General features: G+C 37.0%; 1 protein-coding gene across 3 annotated transcripts; it reads right to left on the reverse strand.

Moving 5' to 3' along the window:
• Positions 1-1,149: 1,149 nt before the first annotated feature.
• Positions 1,150-22,066, reverse strand: NUDT13 (nudix hydrolase 13). 3 transcript variants are annotated; one of them, XM_079137118.1, is made up of 9 exons: positions 21,937-22,066; positions 17,888-17,980; positions 14,882-15,021; positions 12,477-12,611; positions 11,564-11,670; positions 10,563-10,688; positions 10,110-10,221; positions 8,985-9,139; positions 1,150-5,499 (listed from the first exon to the last, which is right to left on the reverse strand). In XM_079137118.1, the coding sequence occupies exons 2-9, from the start codon at positions 17,968-17,970 to the stop codon at positions 5,299-5,301; spliced, it is 1,059 nt and encodes a 352-aa protein (XP_078993244.1). In that variant the 5' UTR covers positions 17,971-17,980; positions 21,937-22,066; the 3' UTR covers positions 1,150-5,298. The 3 variants fall into 3 exon arrangements, with proteins under 3 accessions (XP_078993244.1, XP_078993246.1, XP_078993245.1); XM_079137119.1 differs by lacking the exon at positions 10,110-10,221 and having other exon boundaries at positions 5,361-5,499; XM_079137120.1 differs by lacking the exons at positions 12,477-12,611; positions 14,882-15,021; positions 17,888-17,980; positions 21,937-22,066 and adding an exon at positions 11,827-11,915.
• Between the last annotated feature and the right edge of the window lie 729 nt (positions 22,067-22,795).

Genomic DNA, 22,795 nt, shown 5'->3' on the forward strand with positions numbered 1-22,795 from the left:
TCCAAGTATTATTCACTCTTATCCCAAATACTAGAGGATAAAGAAGTGAGGTCTTTGTTCCCATCATTCTCTTTAACATAATACCCCCAAAACCTACACCCACAGGGCTCCTATTCCTAGTTTAAACAAACAAACAAACAGAAAACAGGCTCTTCTTTTGTGTATTTTCTCCTTCTGAGTTTTTAAAACAGTTTTACAGATATATATGGTTCTGTTAAAAAAAAAGTTGATTTTTTTCAACTTATTTGAATCTTTCCAATTCTCTAAGGGGAAGCCAAAGCAAATACTCCCTGTGTTATGTGTATTGATGAATTAGATGCTGTTGGTTGGAAGAGAATTGAACACATCCCTATTCAAGGCAGGATATAATTTAACTTCTTGCTGAAATGGATGGGAATATTGAGTCTTCCTTTCTATGTAGTACAGTGATATGTTTTTAAAATTAGGATTCATCCTATTTTAAAATTCTAAAATAGTTTAGAATAATATATACCTTTAAGCATTTGATATATGTAGACTTGGCTCTTATGCAAATTGTTCCCATAAAGCACACAGTAACATTTTACAAGTATGAAAAATGTTTCGTGTATAAGTCAGAGTAGTCCCTTATGCGAAGTCAAAACAAGTTTTTCTCTATCTTATTGTTTCCATTACTAATTGGGTCTTTGATATATCATCTCCTCTTTTAAAATTTATATCTATTTTTTCATTTATTGCATTGTATTTAAGAGAACAATGAATCAGTGTGAGCTTAGTAGTCTATTTTAAAAAGTAAAGTAAACCAGGCATGATGGCAAATGCCTGTAATCCCACTGGCTTGGGAATCTGAGGAAGGAGGATCATGAGTTCAAAGACAGCCTCAGCAATTTAGTGAAGCTGCAAGGAACCCAGTTAGACCCTGTCTCTAAATAAAAAAAAATATTTAAAAAGATGGGGGATGTGGCTCAGTGTTTTAGCACCCCTGGGTTCAATCCCTGCACCAAAATAAATAAATAAATAAATAAATAAATAAATAAATAAATAAATAAAAGTAAGCTGAAGGTATAGCTCAGTGGTAGGGCACTTCATGGCATTCCCAAGGCCCTGGGTTCAATCCCTAGCACCGAAAAAAACAATACCAACAAAAATAAAGTAAACAGTACACTGGTTCTAATAGTTTTTAAGTTTAATGAAGGCGAAATCTTTACAGAAATCACAAACTTCCCAGAAACATTAAATAAGCATTGAAAGAAAATTTTTGTGAGGTATTATTACTGCTACAACATTATGCCAAGAGAGGAAGCCCATTACAAAAGATCACATTGTAGGATTCCAGTTACATAAGATATTTAAATAAGCAATCCACAGACAAATTAGTGATTGCCAGAGGTTTGGGAGAATGGGAGTGAGAGGTGACTGCCATGCATGTGGGATTTCTTTTTTGGGGAACAAGAATATTCTGAAATTAGATTGAAATGAGTATTTCAACTCATTCGCTTTTCATTCTAGTTTTTTGAGTTTACAGTAGGTGAATTTTTGCATGAATGCTCCTAACCCAGGATAAACACTTGTTTACGTTTTAAAACAAGTTTTATCAAGACATAATCACATACCAAAAATCCACTTCTTTAAAGTGTATCATTTAGTAGTTTTTAGTATATTTACAAAATTGTGCAGCCATTTCCACTATTTAATTCCAGAATGCTTTCACCAACCTACCAAGAAACCCTATACCCATTAATGGTCACTCCCTACTCCCTCCTTGTTCCCAGCCCCTAGAATTGTTGATGTACTTTCTGTCTCTATGGATTTGCCTATTTGGGAGGTTTCACACATTGATACTAGTTTGAATTAACTGAGATCTGTTTGATATTAATATAATTCACATCTATTAACTAAGAAGAAATGTTTATTTCTTAAGCTGATAGTGTAACTAATGTATCTATTACCAAGATGAAATGTATTTATCTCTTAAGATGATCCTTATATTCTTCAAAAAGTGAATTAAGTCAGTACAAATAGCTCCATAAACTGATCATGTTTTTATAATTTGGACCTCTGGTTTTTCTCTTACTATTATTATTTTATTTTTTTGCTTATTTACTTATATCAGAGATTAAACTCAGGGGCACTCAACCATATCCCCAGCCCTATTTTGTATTTTATTGAGAGACAGGGTTTCACTGAGTTGCTTAGCACCTCACTATTGCTGAGGCTGGCTTTGACTCGTGATCCTCCTGCCTCAGCCTCCCCAGCCACTGGGATTATAGGCCTGCACCATCACATTGGGTTCCTCACTATTATTATATGCAGAAAAAATATGCTCTTAGGATATCTTGCCGTGTGAAAGTAATGGTGAAAGTACAATTGTCCCTTAGTATCCATGGGGGATTGGTTCCAGGACCCCCACCCCAGGTCAAACCCCATGAGTTCTTGTGTCACGTATATTAAATGGCACAGTGCTTGCATACAATCTGTGCACATCCTCCTCTATACTTTAAAATGTCTCCAGGTTGCTTATACTACCTAATACAATGTATGTGCTGTGTAAATAGTTGTTGCAGTGTATTCTTAGAAAATAATGACAAGAAAAAAAAAAAAAAAAAAAAAAACCAGGTACAGTTGATGTTTACTGACGAAACTTTTTTCCAAAAAATTTTAACCCACAATTGTTGAATCCAAGGATACAGAACCCATGAATACAGGGTGCCTATTCTTTTCCATACAGTTCCTCTTTAGTGAGGAAGGGAGGAATTAGGAGAAACTTGTATAGTTTGTGAACTTAATGTCACCAACTATATCATCCTCTCCCCCTGTCCTCCCTCTTGTTTTCATAGCAACGTTGACAAAAATGAATTGAGGAACAGGGAAAGCACTGCACTAGGACTTAAGAGCATCAGAGAAAAATGTTCCTTTTTATTACATAAGGCAATATTTTAAATAATGTTAACAGTTTAAAATGGTTTAAGTAAATACATTCTTACAATTTGCTTCCAAGTTACATTCCACTGGTTAAGAATGCTATTCCAGATTGATTATGAGAAATAGGTTTTCCCACAATGTATTCGTGGTACATGAAGTTTATCTTCATTGAAGATTAAATGTTGAGAAGAGAAAGGGAAACAGGCAAAAATACGGAATGAATTTGTTGCTTTTTTATTTCTGTTACCATGGTTACCTGACCTTAAGCCAAGCTCATGCTGGTAACAAATATATTTGTTTTAAGATTTTGCCTGTTTTTGCTATGCTGCATCATGGATTCAGCTGAATTCTATTTATTTTTAGCAGCTCCATAACTCATTGCCACATACATTCACTCTCTAGTCCCCAAACCTTGTATCAGTTTCTTCTATTTATCTGCCTTTTTCAGTACCCTAACCTTGCATTCCACCTCAGTTTTCAGATATTATTTTCTATAGCAAAGGCCTTTTCCTACTTGTGCTGGGAAAGCAAAGTTCAATGTTGTGACTTCTGTTAGTCAGTCTCTTCTTTTCCAAAAAAACACATTAATCAAAAAGCAAACAATTACTCCATGGTAAGTTTGAGAAACTCATAACCAGAATCCTGCACACTACCCTTTTTAACAGTATTTCAGATTGGGGATGTGTGCACATGTGCTCACAAACACACCCACAGAGATGGAAATGATTGGCAGACAGTAATACACATGGACCCTGAACTGTTTTCTTCTGACTACAAAATATGAAGAAATCTCAGGTCCTCTCTTTCCTAAGTGCATTCCTTTCTACATGCTGGGTTCATCCCAGGGAAAGGCAAGATGCCAATCTAACAGGCCAATCAAGTCCCATCACATTTTATCCCTCAACAACTGCGGATGAAGGCACTTTGATTTCCCCACAGCATTTGATGGTTTGCTGTCAGGGAAGATAGCAATGACCCTTTGAGGTCAAAAGGAAGTTCAATGCTCCAACTTTTCTAATCCTAGAATCTCTTTTGCTTAGTCCTGGGGAACTTTAATGTGTGAATAATCATAAGGATCTCTGGGGCTTGTGCCTTTTAGTCACAAATCAGAGCCTAGAATCATCTGAAGAAATGGTTCTTCCTGCAGTTATTCTGTTCAGCTGGACCTCTAATAGCTGTTCTTCTACACACGGTTTCAGCTGTGCTGCAGACTTGGAAAGTACACTTAAAATATTTTATTGTCACACCAAAAAAGGGACCTTTCCTGCCCAATCCCATTCTCATGTTTCAAAATTTCTTTAATTCATAGGACAAGAAAAAAATACATCTGAGTAAAGGTGTGGAAATGTATTTTATTTTCTCCAAATTCACCCCTCACTTATGACAAGCTATAGATCAACCTATATGAATGATGAGTTATCCTAAATTTGGTTTATCCCGTAAAGCTCAAGAATGGTTCAGATTTGACCTTTCTTTATCCTTGCTAATCCTTGAATTGAAATTAATCAGCACCTTCTGGGTGTGTAAATGCCAATGACTCTTTTACACTTAAGAAAACAAGCATAGCAAAGTGATAGTCCTTTCAATGACTCAAATTGAGCAAGTTACAGAGCTGAGAACACAAAAGAGTCTTCAATCGTCTTGAGCCCCACTAATATTCTAATGGAACCTCACTACCTCTGATTTATTGCAGAGTACTCCAAGGAAGACCTGCGATCCCTCTTTCCTCAGCCCTTCAGGTGACTTAAGGAAATACAAGTTTTATTTGAGTACCATACACAAGAATGTACCTGTACATAAATTCACAAATGTTACATTGCACAATTTTTCAAAATTCTTGGGGAAAAGTAACTCAATAGTGATTTAAAACTTGCTACATATTTTCAGTACTAAAATAAAGGTTTTCACCAAAATTACCCCAGGCACATTTTGGCAGTTATTGTAAACATAGCATTAACAAGCAAACCAGATGTTTGCTCCTAATGCCTGAGAGAAAATGAGTGATCAGAGGTCTATATCCACACTAATCTTTATGCTTCCCTCTGATTTTGAGAGTTGACATCTCATTCATTTTTCTTATCACACTGGCATTTTATTTTGAGAGATGGGGTCTCACTATGTTGCCCAGGTGAGCCCCAAACTCCTGGGCTCAAGTGATCCTCCTGCCTCAGCTTCCCAAGTAGCTGGGACTGCAGGCCTGCACCACTGTACCCAGCTTACACTGACATTCTTGACTACCAGTTAGTAGAAACTTTTTAGATTAACATTGCTGATAGAGCTGTCTTATTGTGGGTTTACCTGAGGTTGTCCTTGGCCTTGTGTTACCTCACCTTTACAATGGATCTCTGGTAGGCCCTTCAACAATACCTAGGAGGGATCTTGATGGCTTGATCTGGGTTAATCAGGCAGGGAAGAACAGGCATGTTTTTCCACCCACTCCTTAATCAGTTGGTGGGCAATGGCTAACTTAGGGGGCACGGAGAATGGAAAACTCTGATTCTGTTGCTGAATATAGGTGCCCTTTCTCTTTAGGGCTGCAGCCACCTCAGCATAACTAAACCAAGCAGCTGCCTCTAGTTCTCTCAGGTTCACCTGGATCTGGAAAACATAAGGAATAAACAATGTAAGGTTAGGAACTATAAAATTTAAAAATACTATGATCAAAAGTAAGAAAATGATTGCCTTGGAAGATAACACTTGGAATCTTGTTGATGTTTGGAGGCGGGGGGGTCTGCTGAGAGTGAAGACGAATGATGTCTACCCCAGTTCAGATACCATGCTCTGAAGGCACAGATCTAATTTAACTTAGGATTGTACAAGACATATATAGGCACATTATCCAATCAGGTTAACATGATTGTTAAAGCATAGCAGAACCAGCCTATAGGTAAGCTATATGTTGAACAAAATATACAAGCCAAGTATGCCTAAGTAATTCTGCCCGGCAATAAGTCTGAGTCAAAGGACTGGGGGGATGGCAAGCTCCAGCACACAGCATGAGGCAAGGCAGTGTGGGCAAGCTCACATACAGCTTGCTGGGATGCTTGAAGAACAAGGCTTCCCCTCAGCTCGTAGCTCAGCCTCAGCAACTGCAAAGACCTTCATTCCATGGCATGTCTTTACCATTACCTCAGTTTCTCTGTCCAGACTGTTTGGCTTACTTAGACCATGGTGTCAGCAACTTCTGTCAGATAAGCTTGAGGAATATTCCCTACAGTATCTCCAGGTTAAGTGAAACTCAATAGTTGATATGGCCCAGACACAAGAGAAGTACAACTAGAAATGAGACTTAAATGCATTTGATCTTTTTTTATTTTTTTGGTGCTGGGGATTGAACCTAGGGTCTTGTACATGCAAGGCAAGTACTCTACCAACTGAGCTATATCCCCAGTCCTTAAATGCATTTGAAAAAAATAGTTTTTTTTTTTTTAAAGATACTTTTTTTAAAAAACCCTGGAAATATAAGGCTAGGGGTATATATAGCTCAGTGTTTCACATGCATGAGGCCCTATCCCCACAATTCTGGAAGTTTAAATACTAAAATATTAAGAGTAGTGGTTAACACTGAATGGTAAATTATGAATAATACTTGTTTTACTTTGTACCTCCATTGATTGTATGAGTGAATTAAAAAAGAACTTATAAATATTACTATTTTTGTAAAGATTAAGGGCTAATGTTAATCAAAAGCACAGTATCTTCTTTGCAAGAGGCAAACAAATACAAACTTTGTCTACAGGAAGTCAAAACAGAATAGAATATTCTATAAAAATCAAAACACATAATGGGCAGACTTTGGCAAGCAAGGACCACAGTGCTATTGTCAGGGATGCCACAGATGAAAATGAGTAAGATGAGGTTGGATAACATAACTTCCAAACACCTTTCAACCAGAAGTTCCTATAATTTTATATCATTAGTCCCCAACATCCTGACTAACCTGAACAATGAGATGAATCCCAAAATTAGTCATTAAACTTGATATATATATTTTATGCCTGTTATTGCAGGTACTATTATAATCTAAAGATGAAAGATAAAATTGTATTAGACAAATGGTTTTGAAACAACTGCAAAAGAATGAAATTGGATCCTTACATACCAGAGACCAAAAACAAAAAACAAAATAAAAAAACCTCTCAAAATGGATTTAAGACTTAACTGTAAAACTTGAAAGTATAAAGCACTTAAAAGAAAACATAGGGAATGAGCTTCTACACATTGGACTGAGCAATGAGTTTGTAGATAAGACACCAAAAGCCAGGCAACAAAAGCAAAAATAGGATTATATCAAGTGAAAAAGCTTCTGCACAGGAAAGGAAACAATAAAATGAAAAGGCACTCCACAGAATGGGAGGAAATATTTGCAGACTATTTATCTGATAAGAAGTTAATATCCAAAATATGTAAAAAACTCTTATAATTCAATAGCAAATAACCCAATTAAAAATGGGCAAAATGCCTAAACAGGCATTTCTCCAAAGAAGAAATACAAATGGCCAAAAGGTATATGAAAAATGTTCAACAGTACTAATCACCAGGGAAATGCAAATTAAATTCGTGATGAGTTATCACCTCATACCTGATAATAGCTAGGATGGCTATTATTAAAAAAACAACAAAACAACAACAAAAAAAGGACAGTGAATACTGGCAAAGATGTGGGAAAAAGGGAATCCTGTACATAGACAAGGGAAATGTAAATTGGTATAGTCACTATAGAAAACAATATGGAGGGCTGGGATTGTGGCTCAGAGGTAGAGCGCTTGCCTAGCATGTGTAAGGCTTTGGGTTTGATCGCAGCACCACACAAAAAATAAATAAATAATATAAAGGTACTGTGTCTACCTACAACAAAAAAAATTTTAAAAAGAAAAGAAAATGGGCTGGGGTTGTGGCTCAGTGGTAGAGTGCTTGTCTAGTACATGTGAGGCACTGGGTTTGATTCTCAGCACCGCATGTAAACAAAATAAAAGTCCATAGACAACTAAAAAAAAAGGAGAGAGAGAGAGAAGAAAACAATATGGAGATTCATGAAAACATTAAAAATGAAATGACCATTTGATCCAGGAATCCTACTTCTGGATATATATCTAAATGAACTGAAATCTGTCTCTTGAAGGAATATCTGAATTCCTATGTTCACTGAGGTATTATTCACAATATCTAGGATATAGAAACAACCTAAATGTCCATTAAGGAATGAATAAAGAAAATGTGGCATATACAGATGATGCAATATTATTGAGTCTTAAAAAAGAAGGCAATCCTGCATTTGCCACAAGGTGATGGAGCTACAGGGCATACCAAGTGAAATAAACCAAATACAGAAAGACAAATTCTGCATGACCTCACTTGTGGAATATAAAAGAACCAAATACATAGAAGCAAAAAGTGAAGAGGCTGGAGGGAAGGGAACATAGGGAGGCATTGGTCAAAGAATATTAAAAAATACACAAAATATAAAATAATACACAAAATGAGTTCTGGAGACCTATATAACATAGGGCCTATAATTAACAGAACTATGTTGAATACATTAAAATTTGCTAAAAGAATAGATCTTTTGTAAATGGCTCTGATAGGGCTGTGGATATAGCTTAGTTGGTAGAGTGCTTGCTTTGTGAGCACAATGCCCTTGGTTCAATCCCCAACACCGGAAAAAAAAAAAAGAAAAAGAAAAGAGTAAATGGCTCTAGCCACAAAAGAGAAAAAAATAAATGGACAAGAGGAAACTTTTGGAAATGATGGATAAGTTGATGACATTCATAAAGATTGATGACTCCATGGGTATATTTATCTAAACACCCATCAAGTTGGATACATTAAAAATCTGTAGATTTTTGTATGCTAATTATATAAAGTAGTTAAAAATAAAAAGAAATTGTCTTATGATTGATATATATGGGTAAGGCAGAATGGTGATTATGGGTTTCCTTTACTAGAATGCAAATTCCTTGAGGGTATCAATCAAATCTTACATACAGTCTACACACACTGAACAAGATAGGTCCTATTTGTGGACCAGGAGATTGGATGAAGCAAAGGAAACAGCCCAGAATAAAAGAAACATAAGAATTTACCTCTGTCTGCCCTGGTTTCACGGTTGCATGACAAGCAATCATGAGTGAGCTGTTAGGAAAGGGCCAGTGCTGGGATGCAGAGTACTGCAGTCTTTCCAACTCCAATCCCACCTCCTCTGCAACTTCCCTTCGGACAGCCTCTTCCACACTTTCACCTGCAAGCACTCAGATTAATTCAGGATAGTCCTGGAACCGGAAGATGCATCATGTTTCTGTATCATGATAGCCCATTGTGAAAAGAGTGCAAAACTGGCTCCAAGTCCCAATAAAATACTCTTGGGTCTGTCCTCAATCTGAGTCTTTCCAACAACAGGAATCAGACAGGAATCAGGTCTGGAGTTGGATGTTGAACTGAAGTGCTTATGCCTACTATGTATTTTTTTTGTCTGTTTGTTTTGTTTTGTTTTTGGTACTGGGGATTGAACTCAGGGGTGCTTAACCACTGAGACATATCCCCGACCCTTTTTTTAATGTTTTATTTCGAGATAGGGTCTTGCTGAGTTGCTTAACTCCTCGCTAAGTTGCTGAGGCTGGTTTTGAACTTGCAATCCTCCTGCCTCAGCCTCCTGAGCTGCTGGGATTACAGGCATGTGCCACTGCATCCAGCTCCCATGATAGTTTAGTTATTTATTATGACTATATATGAGGGTGTCAATGAAAGAGGCTACTACTGACTTCAGCTTTAATAAAATCTTACTTTTCACCATTTTTAAGCTTTATTCCAATAACCTAAGAAAGAAAACAAATAACAACCCTGTAAATAAATATGGAAATCCTAGTTAGTATTATGCATGCTGAAGTATTTAGAGAAAAGTGTACTAGGTCTGTAATCTGTACATCAGAAAAAAAATGGATTGACGTATAGATGAATGGATATGCAATAAGTTAGTGTCATCAAAAAGTATTGACTCTACGTAGTACAATAGAGTAGGTAGTACACTCTAGGATGTTCACTATGTAATTCTTTTAACTAACAATACTGGAAATTCATAGTGCCAAAAGGCAGTTTTCTTGACATGAGGAAAGAGGGTGTTTGGGATTCCAAGCACTATGGTAACAAAATGCCTACTTTTAATAAGGTTTTCTGTCCCCCACTATCACCTGTACATTCCCCACACTTCTTACCCATATCACAAAAACCTGCCAAAGCAGAATATAGTCCCTTGGGAAAGGAGCTCTGGCGGGCAAGCAGACATCGGGTCCCATCAGACACCAGAGTGATCACAACAGGTGCCATCTAGGAATGGGGAACAGAAATGAGACACTGGCATTTTGGGGCCTGCTAATTGGGCAGAAGGAATATATAATTAAGGAAGCCTTGTCCACTGAGTCACATCCCCAGTCCCTTTTTATATTTTATGTACAGGCAGGGTCTCACTGAGTTGCTTAGGGCCTTGCTAAGTTGCTGAGGCTGGCTGTGAACTCTCAATTCCTGCCTCAGCCTCCCTAGCTGCTGGGATTACAGGCATGTGCCACTGTGCCCAGCTAAGGAAGTGTTTCGACTGCACAGGCTTCCTTCCCCAGGACAGAGTAACTCACAGTCTTCTTGGATTATTGTCCCCTTAAACCAATCCTTACCTGTGGATAATAGATTATTTTATTGGAAGGACACACACGCTTGCTGCCAGCCATGTTCTTCTTGGTGGGCTGCCCACTTCTGCTGCAGAACTGATGGCCATCATGCCAATGGAGAAGAGACTGAGCCTAGGAACACACAGAGGGGCCTGGTTTCAATTGGAGAAAATGTGAGATTCATCCACAATAGCACTGGTCCTAGTACCTAGAGCAATGTAGAGGGAAATGCTAATCCCTTTCCACCTACTACCTGTAAGTGGTTACAAACTGTTTAAGATAAGGAAACTATCTGAATATATTCCCCTAATATCAGAAATATGAATAAAAGGAAGCATAAAGTATATTATGAATTATTAAATAAAATTTATTAAGTAAGATAACAAACACCCACATATTCATGACCTAGCTTAAAAAGAAAATATTTTCAGTATAGTTGAACACCCCCATGTATATCTCAATAAGTTTGAGTTTTTTTTTTAACTATTAGTATTCAGAGTTTTCTTTTTTTTTCTTTTGCAGTGCTGGGGATCAAACCCAGGGCCTTGTGCTTGCAAGGCAAGCACTCTACCGACTGAGCTATCTCCCCAGACCCAGAGTTTTCTTTTTAAATCAAATAGACAATGGAAATGCCAAAGCAAGTGGAATCTAAAGCAGAAAGGACAAGTCATTAAGGCAATGTGAAATTATTTCTCATGCTAAAGACATGATATATGTCCTTCTGTGGGCCATTAATAATGTTTATGAGGCTGACAGACTCTCTTGCCATACAGAACTGCAAGTCCTTAGGAGAAAAGAGCCTTGACAGCAAGTCTGCCAAAAACAGGTTTAAACAAGGAAGAAGAAGCAAACTTCTTAAAACACATTGTCCTGCCAAGGTTTGTAGGCAGGACTATGATCTGCAGAAGAAGAAATCAAATGTCACTCTAGCCTTGTGTATGCACACATGCATTTAACCATATACACAACTTTATTAAATTTCCTACTGAACTGATAAATCAACCTACTGTGAATAGCAAGGAGGAATCCACTGGATTCAGTTGAAAGAGAGCCTTCCTCAGCTCAATGAAAGACCCCTTGAGTTCTGTCTCCATTTCAGATTTTGGTAAGGAGGCTATTAAATCAGAAGAGAGAAGGAAATTAAACAAATGTCAAACTTTGCCTCTGGGTCCCTACGCAGGCTATCTTGATAGAGCAGTGTTTTCCAAACTTGCCTAATAAGACTCATCTGGGAAAAGTAGAAAAAATATACAGGTTCTCAAGCTCCTACCTGGAGATTTTGAAGCAGCAGGTGTGGAGTGAGGCCCAGAATTCTTTCTTTCTTTCTTTTTAACAAGCACCAGATGATTCTTACCATCAGGCCAGTTTGGGAAACATTAGAACATAGTATTTCTCAAGATTCTCTTCAGGGCAATAAGTCACACACTATCCCTGGAAAAGAGATGAAATGGACCTCTAAACTCCTATCTGAACCTCATTCCAGCATCATTACATTTACACCCAGACCCTGAAAGAGAAAAGAAAGTCTGACAGGACAAGACCAGAATTGTTCCCACATGACCACTGGAGACCCAGATCTATTTCATGGTAACATTTTTATTTCCCTGCATTGGTAAGAGCAATAAGTATGATGTTTTGAATTTCAAAACATCTCTTATAAAAGATTGAAGACTTATAAAAATGTATAAAGGTATGAAGAAAAATACAATAAACATCTGTGTACCCATCACTTAGCTTAGAAAACAAAGATTAAAAATGTCCTTTATTTTTTCTTAAATGATAGAAATTTTATGTCCTTAACTCGAAAAAAGTTGAAAGTTGATCATCTTTTATATTCCTAAAACTTTTTTGAAATGATATTTTGTGAAATCTCAAAGCCTGAGAACTGCTAAGAAGTACCCACTAGAAGGTGTTATGTACCATGTGTGGAAGAGGAGCTATTCAGACCTAGATCCAGAGCAAACCATGCTTCATGCTGTTCAGAGCATCCAATCAGCACCGAATCTTCTATTCTTTGTGCATTCTGTCCAAATTTACTCAGGAGCCTTTCCAACTCTAAGAAACAGAAAGGAAAAGGGAAAACACACACACACACACACACACCAAACAAACAAAAATGAGTTTCAATAACATCACCATAGCCTGATGAGACTTACAGGAAATCATTTACTCCAGCTTAAAGTAAGTATCCAGTTGCCCCTCAGTATCTGCAGGGGACTGATTACAGAACCACTCTCAGATACTAAAATGTGCAGGTGCTAAGTCTCTTATACGAATGGTATATATTTGCATATAACCTATGTACATCCTTCCATAAACTTTAAATCATCTCTAGGTTACTTGCAATTCCCAGTACACTGCAAATGCTAAGTAAATAGTATACTGTATGGTTTTGGGGAAAATGACAAGAAAAAGTCCATACATGTTCAGCACAGGCACAATTTAAAAACATTTTTTTTTTTTTTTTTTTTTTTGGTATTCACAGTTGGTTGACTCTGAGGATATGGAGGTCAACTGTACTTAAAGTTCCTGCTCTGTAGCTAATTAGCTGTGTAACATTCATTGATCTAATAATTTTAACTTCTTTGGGAATCCATTTTTTCAACAGCAATTTGAAGGATTTACATCGAAGAAGGAATTCTGTGTAACTATTACTCTATGATTGTATGAGTAAACAAGGAACATACCACTTCATTCAGAATATGAGTGACAGTCAACCACTTTAGGCATCAAAAAAAGATGTTTAGTGCCATCGGAGTCCTTGTATTTGTCAGAAACTACCTATGCAAGTACTCCAACATCTGACCCATGAGAGAAATTTACTGGCAATGTATTCAGAAGTTACTTTACAGTGTGAAAGCACCAGGAAAACTACTCCGGATGTGGGAAGACACACATGAGATTTTATTAAGCAGACAAGCAGTGCCTGCCCTCAAAGGCGAGAAAAAGAGAGAGAGTGGCGGGGGAGCTATTCTTAAGTAGTGGAAGTTTGAGGTCTAATAACAATCTGACCAATGACTGACAAGGAAGTTCGCAGGCTAGCAATCTAGGAAAGTAATGAGTTATCTTGATTGTTCACAGTCAGTAACAATCTAGGCTGTAAAATGGTGTAGGGGGGCAGAATCAAGGGAGAAATGGCTGCAGCCTTGTTAACCCATTGTCCCTTCACAGTGACTTGTTATATTTATGTATCAATATAAAACTGAAAGTTAATATTTGAATATCTAATCCCAGCTGGTGCTGTGGCATAGGCTTGTAGTTCCAGGTACTCAGGAGGCTGAGACAGCAGAATTGTTTGAGCCTAGGTTGAGCCAACCTGGGCAACGTAGTGAGATATTGAGATCCCACTTAAAAAAACAAAAAACCAAAAACCCACCAAATCCCAACAGCTTAGATATTTCTATTTATATACACTAAAACAGAGTTCTCAAAACAATTTTTTTTTGGGGGGGGGGGTATACAGGGGTTTGAACTCACCAGAGGCACTCAACCATGGAGCCTATTTTGTATTTCATTTAGAGACAGTGTATTTCACTCAACATCCCAGCCCTATTTTGTATTTCATTTAGAGACAGTGTCTCACTGAGTGGCTTACCGACCCATTTTTGCTGAGGCTGGCTTTGAACTTGTGATCCTCCTGTCTCAGCCTCCTAAGGCACTGGGATTACAGGTGTACACCTCTGTGCCCAGCAAAACAAATTAATTTCAATTCTCTTTAAATTTTGATTTTCTAGTAAAAATGAAGGAAGGATGCAAATCTTAAACAGTAAAACAACTACAACTCTGTGGAGGCTGGAAATTACCAGTGTAAGGCAGAGGTTGGCAAATTTCCTCTGTAAAGAGATACTAATTATTTCAGGCTTAGGGAGTCACAACTACTCAGTTGCCATTGTATGGCAAAAGTAGTCATTGACAGTATGTCAACAAATGAGTATAGCTGCATTCCAATAAAATTTTATTTACAGGGGTTGAGGATGTTGTTCAATGGCAGAGTGTGTTCAGCATGCGTGAGACCCTGGGTTCAATCCCAAGCCCTGACAAAACAAATGTTTTTACAAAACAGGCAGCAGGTTCCATTGGCAGTTTTGTTGACCTCTGCTTTAAAGCATTAGAGGTTCCTATCATCACCTACTATTTGGTCAATTAACGTTGTCCATACAATATATGATTAATTGGCACGAGCAGCTGTAAAAGCTTGAGACACAGAAGCTGTTTGAAAAATATGGATTCTAAAGTTCAAGGATATTTCTCTGAGATCTAATATGAACTGAGTTCTGCTTAGTGGCCACAGGCTGGTCTACTCCACAGGTCTGCATTGGGCTTACCTGATAGGCTAAACCGAGGGACCAGGTATTGATGTTCTGATGTCTGAAGCAAAGGAGCCAGGCTGTGAAAGAGGTAAAATGCTCCTGTCTGCTGGGCTTTTCTGCATACGTCATCATCTTCTTTCAGTTCAAATAAATAACTGAATTTGGGAAATAGTTAAGCCATTACAAGACCATACTTACTAGCATAGCATATAATTTTGAGAATTCTGTTGATAATTTTCCTTTACTTATTTTATTTGCATTCTAATGTGCTCTAAAAAGGATCTGAGGTGGCTAGAGGCAATCACTGCTTCCCTCCTTCCTTCCACTGCATCCCTTGCCCATACTTCTGTGATTCCACTGTTGTACTCTCTGTTCATTTGTCTCCCCTGGAAGACTTTAATCTTCTTAAGGGCAGAGGTCTGCCTTTCTCAGCTCTGCATCTGATTAGCATATTGAATGACTCAATTTGATAAATATTTATTGAACTGAATTTCAAGGGTTATAAATATTTACTGAATGAACCTCAAGGAACTTTGCCAATATTACACTGTGAGGCAAGAATTTACAGGCAGTGGAGTGAAAGGAAAACAGGTGCCATGATGAAACACCAACCAAAGAAGACCTAGAGAAGGGAGCAAGACTTGATCACTGCAGACAAGGAGCAGGCACTATACCTTCAGGAGCTTTCATTCAGTCTGGCAAAGACAAGGAACACCTTTTTCTTTGGTGCACCCTTGCTTTGAACATCTAGCTCCAAAGGGAGACACCATTAGCTGCTTATCTGTGTTGAAGAGACCACTGATGAAGCCTATACTTGATTTGTTTAATGAGGACAATATTTTCAGTAGCCAAAGTAAAAAATGTGGGAAAATGAACATCGCTTTATTGATTTCTCAAAAAGAGGTAAAATGGGATTCTAGGCTTTTCCAATACCTTCATTAAGGGTGGTCTGAATCTATTCCTTCAAGATTCTCAGGAAATGAGTTAGGGCTCATGTGATTCAGTGGAGACTGAATGAGGATTCTTCTTTGGGCCTTGGAATTAGCCATTTTTGCCTATCAAAAACTCTAAAACACTCTTAGGCATATGGCATATTTTGTCCAGAAAGTGGACAAAAAGTGATACTTTCTGTAGGATCTGGGAATATCTGTAACATCAAGGAGGCAGAGTTGGCTTAACAGTGACAGTACAAAGCAAAATGACAAACACATCCCAGTAGCCACTTTTACAAACCTACTTTGATTGTGTGATAAAAGGAAGTAAAATGAGCTCCTTAAAACTAGAAGACAAAGAAACCAGATCTTTTATGACCTGTGATATTTTAAAACTCATTTTGAGTGACTGAAGTGGGGGTGGGGAGTAAAGACTACATGTTTGCCAAAGGAGAGCCACCAAGAAGTTAACAAATATAAAAAATGGAACAAACACTGTCACCTTCCCAAAAGAGTAAGAGTGATACAACCTGTGCTCTGACCCCATGACCCTAAAAAGCAAAATATTCACAAAAACACCCAGGTTAAGACCTTAAACCCTGGCCTCACTGGAACTGGAACTCCTCATACTCTAATCAGTGAAGAACTCTGTTTTTAAAAAATTCATTTTCTTCCTTTCATTATAATAGCATGCAAGTCAATATACTAAGATTATACCAAGAAAACTTTAACCATTTTTTTCTTCTTATGCCTGTAAAAAAATAGTCATTGTTTAAAGATTAGAAAATACAATTATCAATTTTTTTAAAAAGGGAAAGAATCAGCAATCCTACCAGAGATGATCACTATTTGTACTTTGGAACTCTTCAAACTATTAATATTTTATATATATATATATGTTTTATATATGTATGTATATTTAGAATCAAACATACATACTCATTTGTAGCCTTTTTTCCTAAATTTATATAAACATTTTTTTACATCATAACATATTCTTATAGACTTTTATTCTTTTCTCATGCTTTCAATTCATTTTAAAGACATCTAGTCACTTTAAGATTCTCATTTCCTAGACTCTGCTCAGTAATTTTGTTATTATTTTTGGAGTCTCAGTTTAAGAAGCACAAACATCTAAATATCTAAAAATATCCAAAAAAAAAAATTGCAATTTTGTTGTTTGTTCACTCTTGCTCATGAAGGATTTTATGCTTATGAGCCCTATAAGTTTTGCACTAGGCACTCAATTTTGGCAAGGTTACCTGGAGACCCTGGTTGTGTGTGTCTTGCCCTGAAAGGTTTTACATTTGATTTTCGAGGTGTCCCAAGAGTAATAGCAGTCCAGTATTACTACTAAAATTCCTTTATTAAGTGGGGGTTCTTGGGCTATACCACAGAGATTGCATACATTTAAACCCTGAAACTGTGAGAGTAGGTAGTGATTTCAAATGTCTCCAGGCTAAGAAAAAAAATTATTTTGTCATCTTCCTGTGTGATTGTAGATTTCTATTTTCTAGTCTGCTTTTTGCTGAAGGCTAGTTCTTTTGCAGGGAGGAAGGTATTGGAGTTATCTACATTATATTCAGGAAAGTTCATGAAATATTACTCAATATAGTTCTTAATGTGTTTATTATTCCATCTCTGCATATACTTTAAATTTGACTCCTCCCTTATTGTTCATTCATTAATACTTCAGCACCTACTATGCACTGTTTTATGTACTAAGGGTACCACAGTAGAAGAGATGAAGTCTTCTCGTTGGGTTTTTTTTTTTTTTTTGGTGGTGCTGGGGATCACAACCGGGCCTCACTCATGCCAGGAAATTGCTCTATCCCTGGGCCACATCCTTAGCCCCAAAATCTTAACAGAATTTATATTCAAGGTGTGAGATATTTTAGGTATTTTAGATATATTGGAAATTTCATTTGTTTAAAAATCTTTTCAATGGTAAGTAATTTACATTGAACATTCTTATTGGTAATTTTATTATATATCTTTAATCCTCAAAGTGGGATTTTGAGATGTTTAGATTTCATAACTTATTAGGCCAAAAACAGAATAATTAGAGCTCAGATTGGTCAAAACTTACCGAGTCTTAGTGACATAGGTTGACAGCAGCCTATAGCAACAAAAGGATTTTCCTCTGAAAGCTATTCTACAATACAGAGCCATTGTCAGATCCCTAGAGAAAAAAGGAGTTAAAAAAATTAAGGTAATGAATCATCAAGAGTTATATTTTAAGCCAGGTTAGGATGGCTTTGCAATATTAAGAGAAACTAAATAAGAGTCAGGTGATCTGGCTTCTCCATTGCACTTCCACCACTAACTAGCCACAGGACCTCAAATTCTCAGTGCTTCTCTCTTAATCTACAAAATTGAAATTAGTTCTGCCAAGCTGATAAGTTAGGAGAATCACCTGATTATACTTCGTATTGTGAAATTGTTGCAGGGAGGTGGCTGCCAGGCCATGGCCTACATCTCCCTCCTTCCTTGCATGTGAGTAGAGCCAAGGCTGGGCCCTAACAGTTGAATATGAGTGGAAGTGATGTGTCCCTTCTAGCCAGAAGCAATCAAGAAATAGGTATGCCTTTTCCATTCTCTTTTTCTCCTTCTCCTTGTAAGACTCCACAGGAAAAGGATCGATTAGATCGTGAGGCTGGATCCTTGATTCACACATGGAGAAAAGCTGTCCACTGACAACAGACCCTCTATGTTGGATTTTTATGATTTAGAAATAAATTTCTATGACATGGAGACTGAGGGATGTAGCTCAGCGATGGAGCACTTGCCCAATATGCATAAGCCCTAGATTTAATCTTCAGCACTACAAGAAAATAAATAAAAATTTTCACCATATTAAGTCACTGAAATGCTTCATTTTGTTTTTACTTTTTGGTGTTGGGGATTGAAACCAGGCCTTGTGCAGGGAGCATGTACTCTGCTGCTGAGCTATATGCCTGGTCATTGATTTTTATTTTTTTCTTTGATAGAATCTTGCTGTGTTGCCTAGGCTGGCCTTGAACTCCTAGGCTCATGTGATTCTCCTACCTCTGCCTCCCAAATAGCTGGGACTACAGGCACACACCACTGCATCTGGCTTGGGTACTGAAAATTTGAAGTTTATTTATTACAATGTTAGGCATTACTCTAATTAAAAGATCATATAACAAGCCTGAGATATCTCCAGAGTAATGAAACTAAATATCTCAGAATACATAAAAGCCAACATCCTTCTGAGAATGAGGTTGGAGGAAATTCTGTAGATAGGAAAAATTTAAAATCATTGCCATTAGGAAAATATTTCAAAAGACAGCTATATATATTCACATGGATCCCACTCAGTTTGTATCTTTTGTAGATCATTGGAAGAGGGGGAAAAAATCTGTATCTGAAGAAGCCATTCTTCAAAACTTGGTTCCTTTTATTATTTATTTTTTCCATGCTGGGGATTGAACCCAGGGCCCAGGGCATGCCCAGGGCCCAGTAAGCTACCACTAAGCTGCATCCCTGGCTCCCAGAGTTCCTTTTAAATTGTATATCAGTAGTATTTTCTTCCCCATGAAAAGTACCTTTCACATTAACAGGAAAAAAAAAAATCAAATCAAGAACTTCTGAAAAAAAAAATGAGAAAATCAGTACAGCTAAGTAACAAGCCATTCCTTTAATTGTGCTCAAGGGACGCAAGCTTTGACCCTAACCTACCAAGGAACAAGTAAAGTTCAGGCCTACTTCTTCCTTGCATAATTATGAGTCACTGGTGACTAATCCTTGGATAGTTTCAGATCCAATCTATGTCCTAGGCAAGGGTAAAATATATTTAGCAATGGGAGTCAACTAAGCATTTATTGAATACTGACTTTGCACAGGGTCTCTTAAGGAGCACAAAAATGTACAGGATGAAAACCCCTACCTTCAAGAAACTTTAGCAGAGAGAGAACACAAATACTTAACTAACTTTCACAGAAGACTGTGTGATATGGGGATTGCAAAGCACTCTTTGAGACAGTATTAAATGTAAAATCCCCATTTTAATAACCCAGGGACTTATGTGATATATTCGGAGAAATGTATTTGAAGTCAATATTTCTGGTTCATATATGACTCAGAAAATGTAAATTGAAATAACATTTTTAGAGATTGATTTAGGAACATCTAAATAAGCATACCTTTTACCTAACAATTCCACTTCTAGGAATTTATCCTAGGAGGAGAAGGACATGTATAAGAATGTTCAAAAATTATGATGAAATGGAATAACACACTTTGCTGTTAAAAAGAGAATAATATAACAAGAAAATTTATGTAGTAATAGGTAAGTTTATTCAGAATATATCATTAAGTAAGAAAAGCACAGGGGGCAATAGGAGATGTGGGTCAAAAGTACTAAGGATAAAACTTTAGACAGGATAATTAAGTTAGACAGGATATTAAATTCTGGAGATCTATTGTATCTCATGATGACTATGGTTAATGTATTGTATATATGAAAATTACTAAGCAAATAGATCTTAAATGTCCTGACTATAATTAAAAAAAAATCACAAGTATGTGAGGTAATGAATACATTAATTAGTTTGATTTAATAACTTCATAATGAATATATGTATCAAAATTATGTGATGCATATATACATATATAATTTTATATATTGTTATAATAATAATAATATGTAGTTTTTATTTGCCAATTATACCTTAAGCTGGAGGGAAAAAAAAGTAAGATTTGGTTGGTCAGCAGGATCTAATGAATTTATAAAGAAATGGACATATACATACATATTCCAGAGTACATAATTTGTGTATTTGTTTACATTTTTCAAATGACTAGAAGTATACATACCAAACTCTTAACATTGACTAATTTGAGGGAGAGGAAAGGAGATAAAGGCTGAAAGGGGTACTTGTAAACTTTAATTTATTCATTATGTACATATTCCTTTTTTTTTTTTTTTGTGGTGCTGGGGATTGAACACACGGCCCTGTGCTTGTACTTGCCAGGAAAGCACTCTACTGAATGAGCTATCTCCCCAGCCCCCATATTTCTTTATTCTTTTATTTAAATTAAAGAAAGTATCATAAAATAGTAGTTCCAAGGACTAATTGGTCAATGAGGCTAATTTCTAAGCCACTGTTACTGGAAATACCTCACCATATTCCGTTAGCCAAAGGGAATTCCTTTAGAATATTTTCTGGATCCTGGGAACTTCAAGAACTATTTGGTTGTGGTTCTAACTACTGACGAATCTGTGTGGCCCACTGTACTTGGCTGTCTGAAGTTTTGCTTAAGTTTTGAAGTTTTGTTCAGGTTAACGTCAGCCAGGGGTGAATTATCATGGCTGACTTGACTTTTGTTTTTGCTTTTTAAAGTACATAGCCTTATGGAGATGAAAAGTAATATTATGGGGCTGGGGAGATAGCTCAGTTGGCGGAGTGCTTGCCTCATAAGCCCAAGGCCCTGGGTGCAATCCCCAGCAGCGCAAAAAAAAAAAAAAAAAAAAAAAAAAGTAATATTATGTTCATCAAAAACTAACAAATGATGAGGTAGGACCTTAAGATTAACAATTTCTCTGTCCCTCTGAAATCAATGATTCACACACATTTCTCATTCTGTTCATCTTTCCAAAAGAAGAATTAATTTATAAAACCCAAGAACATGACATAAAAACTTATCTCAAATCTTTATGTTACTGTCACCAAGAAGAGGTCAAGACTCTTGTGTTTGGGAGACACCTTTGGAGAGGGTCCATTTATCTTGGCATAACTATGGACCTCAAATAGATGGGGAAGTATGCAAAACTGAAGAAGCACTAGGGTACAGATTTCAAGGTCTTATGACTTGCTTTCTAAAAGATCATTTTTTCTCCTTTAACTCAAAAATCAAGGAAAAGGGTGAGAAGTTAACAAATTCTATTTTTAAACAACCTTTCAAAGAGGTATCAGAAAGTGATGAACTGTAGTTAATGAGATAGCTTCACAAGTGCAAAACTGGTCATTCCCCTGGTTTCTGTAAGACAGAGGGGAGACTAACCTAAGTTGTAAAACGCTGTAACCAAGAGCTATTATTAAGTTCTAATTATGTCTCCCTATAAAATTCTTCTTGCACTTAGAACTGAACAAGTTTCTGTTCTACTGTACTCACTCTGAATTCTTTTGGGGGTGCCTTCCTAGGCATCAAGAATCGTCAGAAACCAGCAAACTCCAAATGTTCAAGTTCAGTTTTCCTTCCCTGGAGAGACCATTGCTGTTTCTGCCACACCTCCCAGAATCCTCCTAAAGATGCACTCTGGGAAATGTTATTTAATCCCTATGTCTGATAAAGTTATCTATGGTTGTCAAAAAGCATACTTCTGCCACACTTCCCAGAGTTCTCCTAAGAGATGCACTCTGGGAACTGTAGTTCAATTCCAAGGCGTGGAACTGTGTTTTCCAACTGCAAAGTTAACCACGATCTTGTTGACAAATTTTTAAGATCTTAACACCAAGAGAAATGCCATGTGCGGAAAAAGTAAAGTGGCATTATATCCATTTTTAAATAACAAAATGATAAAGTTATAAATCCACCCTGAAACACAGAATTGCATACATTATGGGGATAGGGCAAAGGGGAGTGGGAATCAGGTAACTTTAACCTTTCTTTTTTCTAATTCTATTTCTGTCCGCTTTAGAGCTAGTTCTAACATTTCTTGAAATTCTGTTAAATTAAAAATATAGGGGACTGGATTGTAGTTCAGTGGTGGAGCGCTTGCCTCACACATGTGAGGTACTAGGTTCAATTCTCAGCACCACATTAAAAAAAAAATAAAGGTATAAAAAAGTTTTTAAAAAAATACAGGATTGGGGGCTGGGGTTATGGCTCAGCAGTAGAGCACTCATGTAGCGTGTGTGAGGCACTGGGTTTGATCCTCAGCACCACATAAAAATAAATAAAGGTGTCCACCCAGGACTGTGGATACAGGACTGTGTCTAGCTATGTTTGAGCTTTGGGTAGAATTCATCCT

This window comes from Sciurus vulgaris (genome assembly GCF_902686455.1).
Source record: "Sciurus vulgaris genome assembly, chromosome: 4".
Classification (NCBI taxonomy): Eukaryota; Metazoa; Chordata; class Mammalia; order Rodentia; family Sciuridae; genus Sciurus; species Sciurus vulgaris.

Coding starts and splice junctions, on each gene's coding strand:
- NUDT13 (XM_079137118.1), bottom strand. CDS start 17,970: ATGGCTCTGTATTGTAGAATAGCTTTCAGAGGAAAATCCTTTTGTTGC. Junction 10,689..11,563: donor ATTCCTCCTTGCTATTCACA/GTAGGTTGATTT, acceptor GTGTGTTCCTAG/GCTCAGTCTCTTCTCCATTG. Junction 9,140..10,109: donor GGCAGGTTTTTGTGATATGG/GTAAGAAGTGTG, acceptor GAGTGCTTGCAG/GTGAAAGTGTGGAAGAGGCT.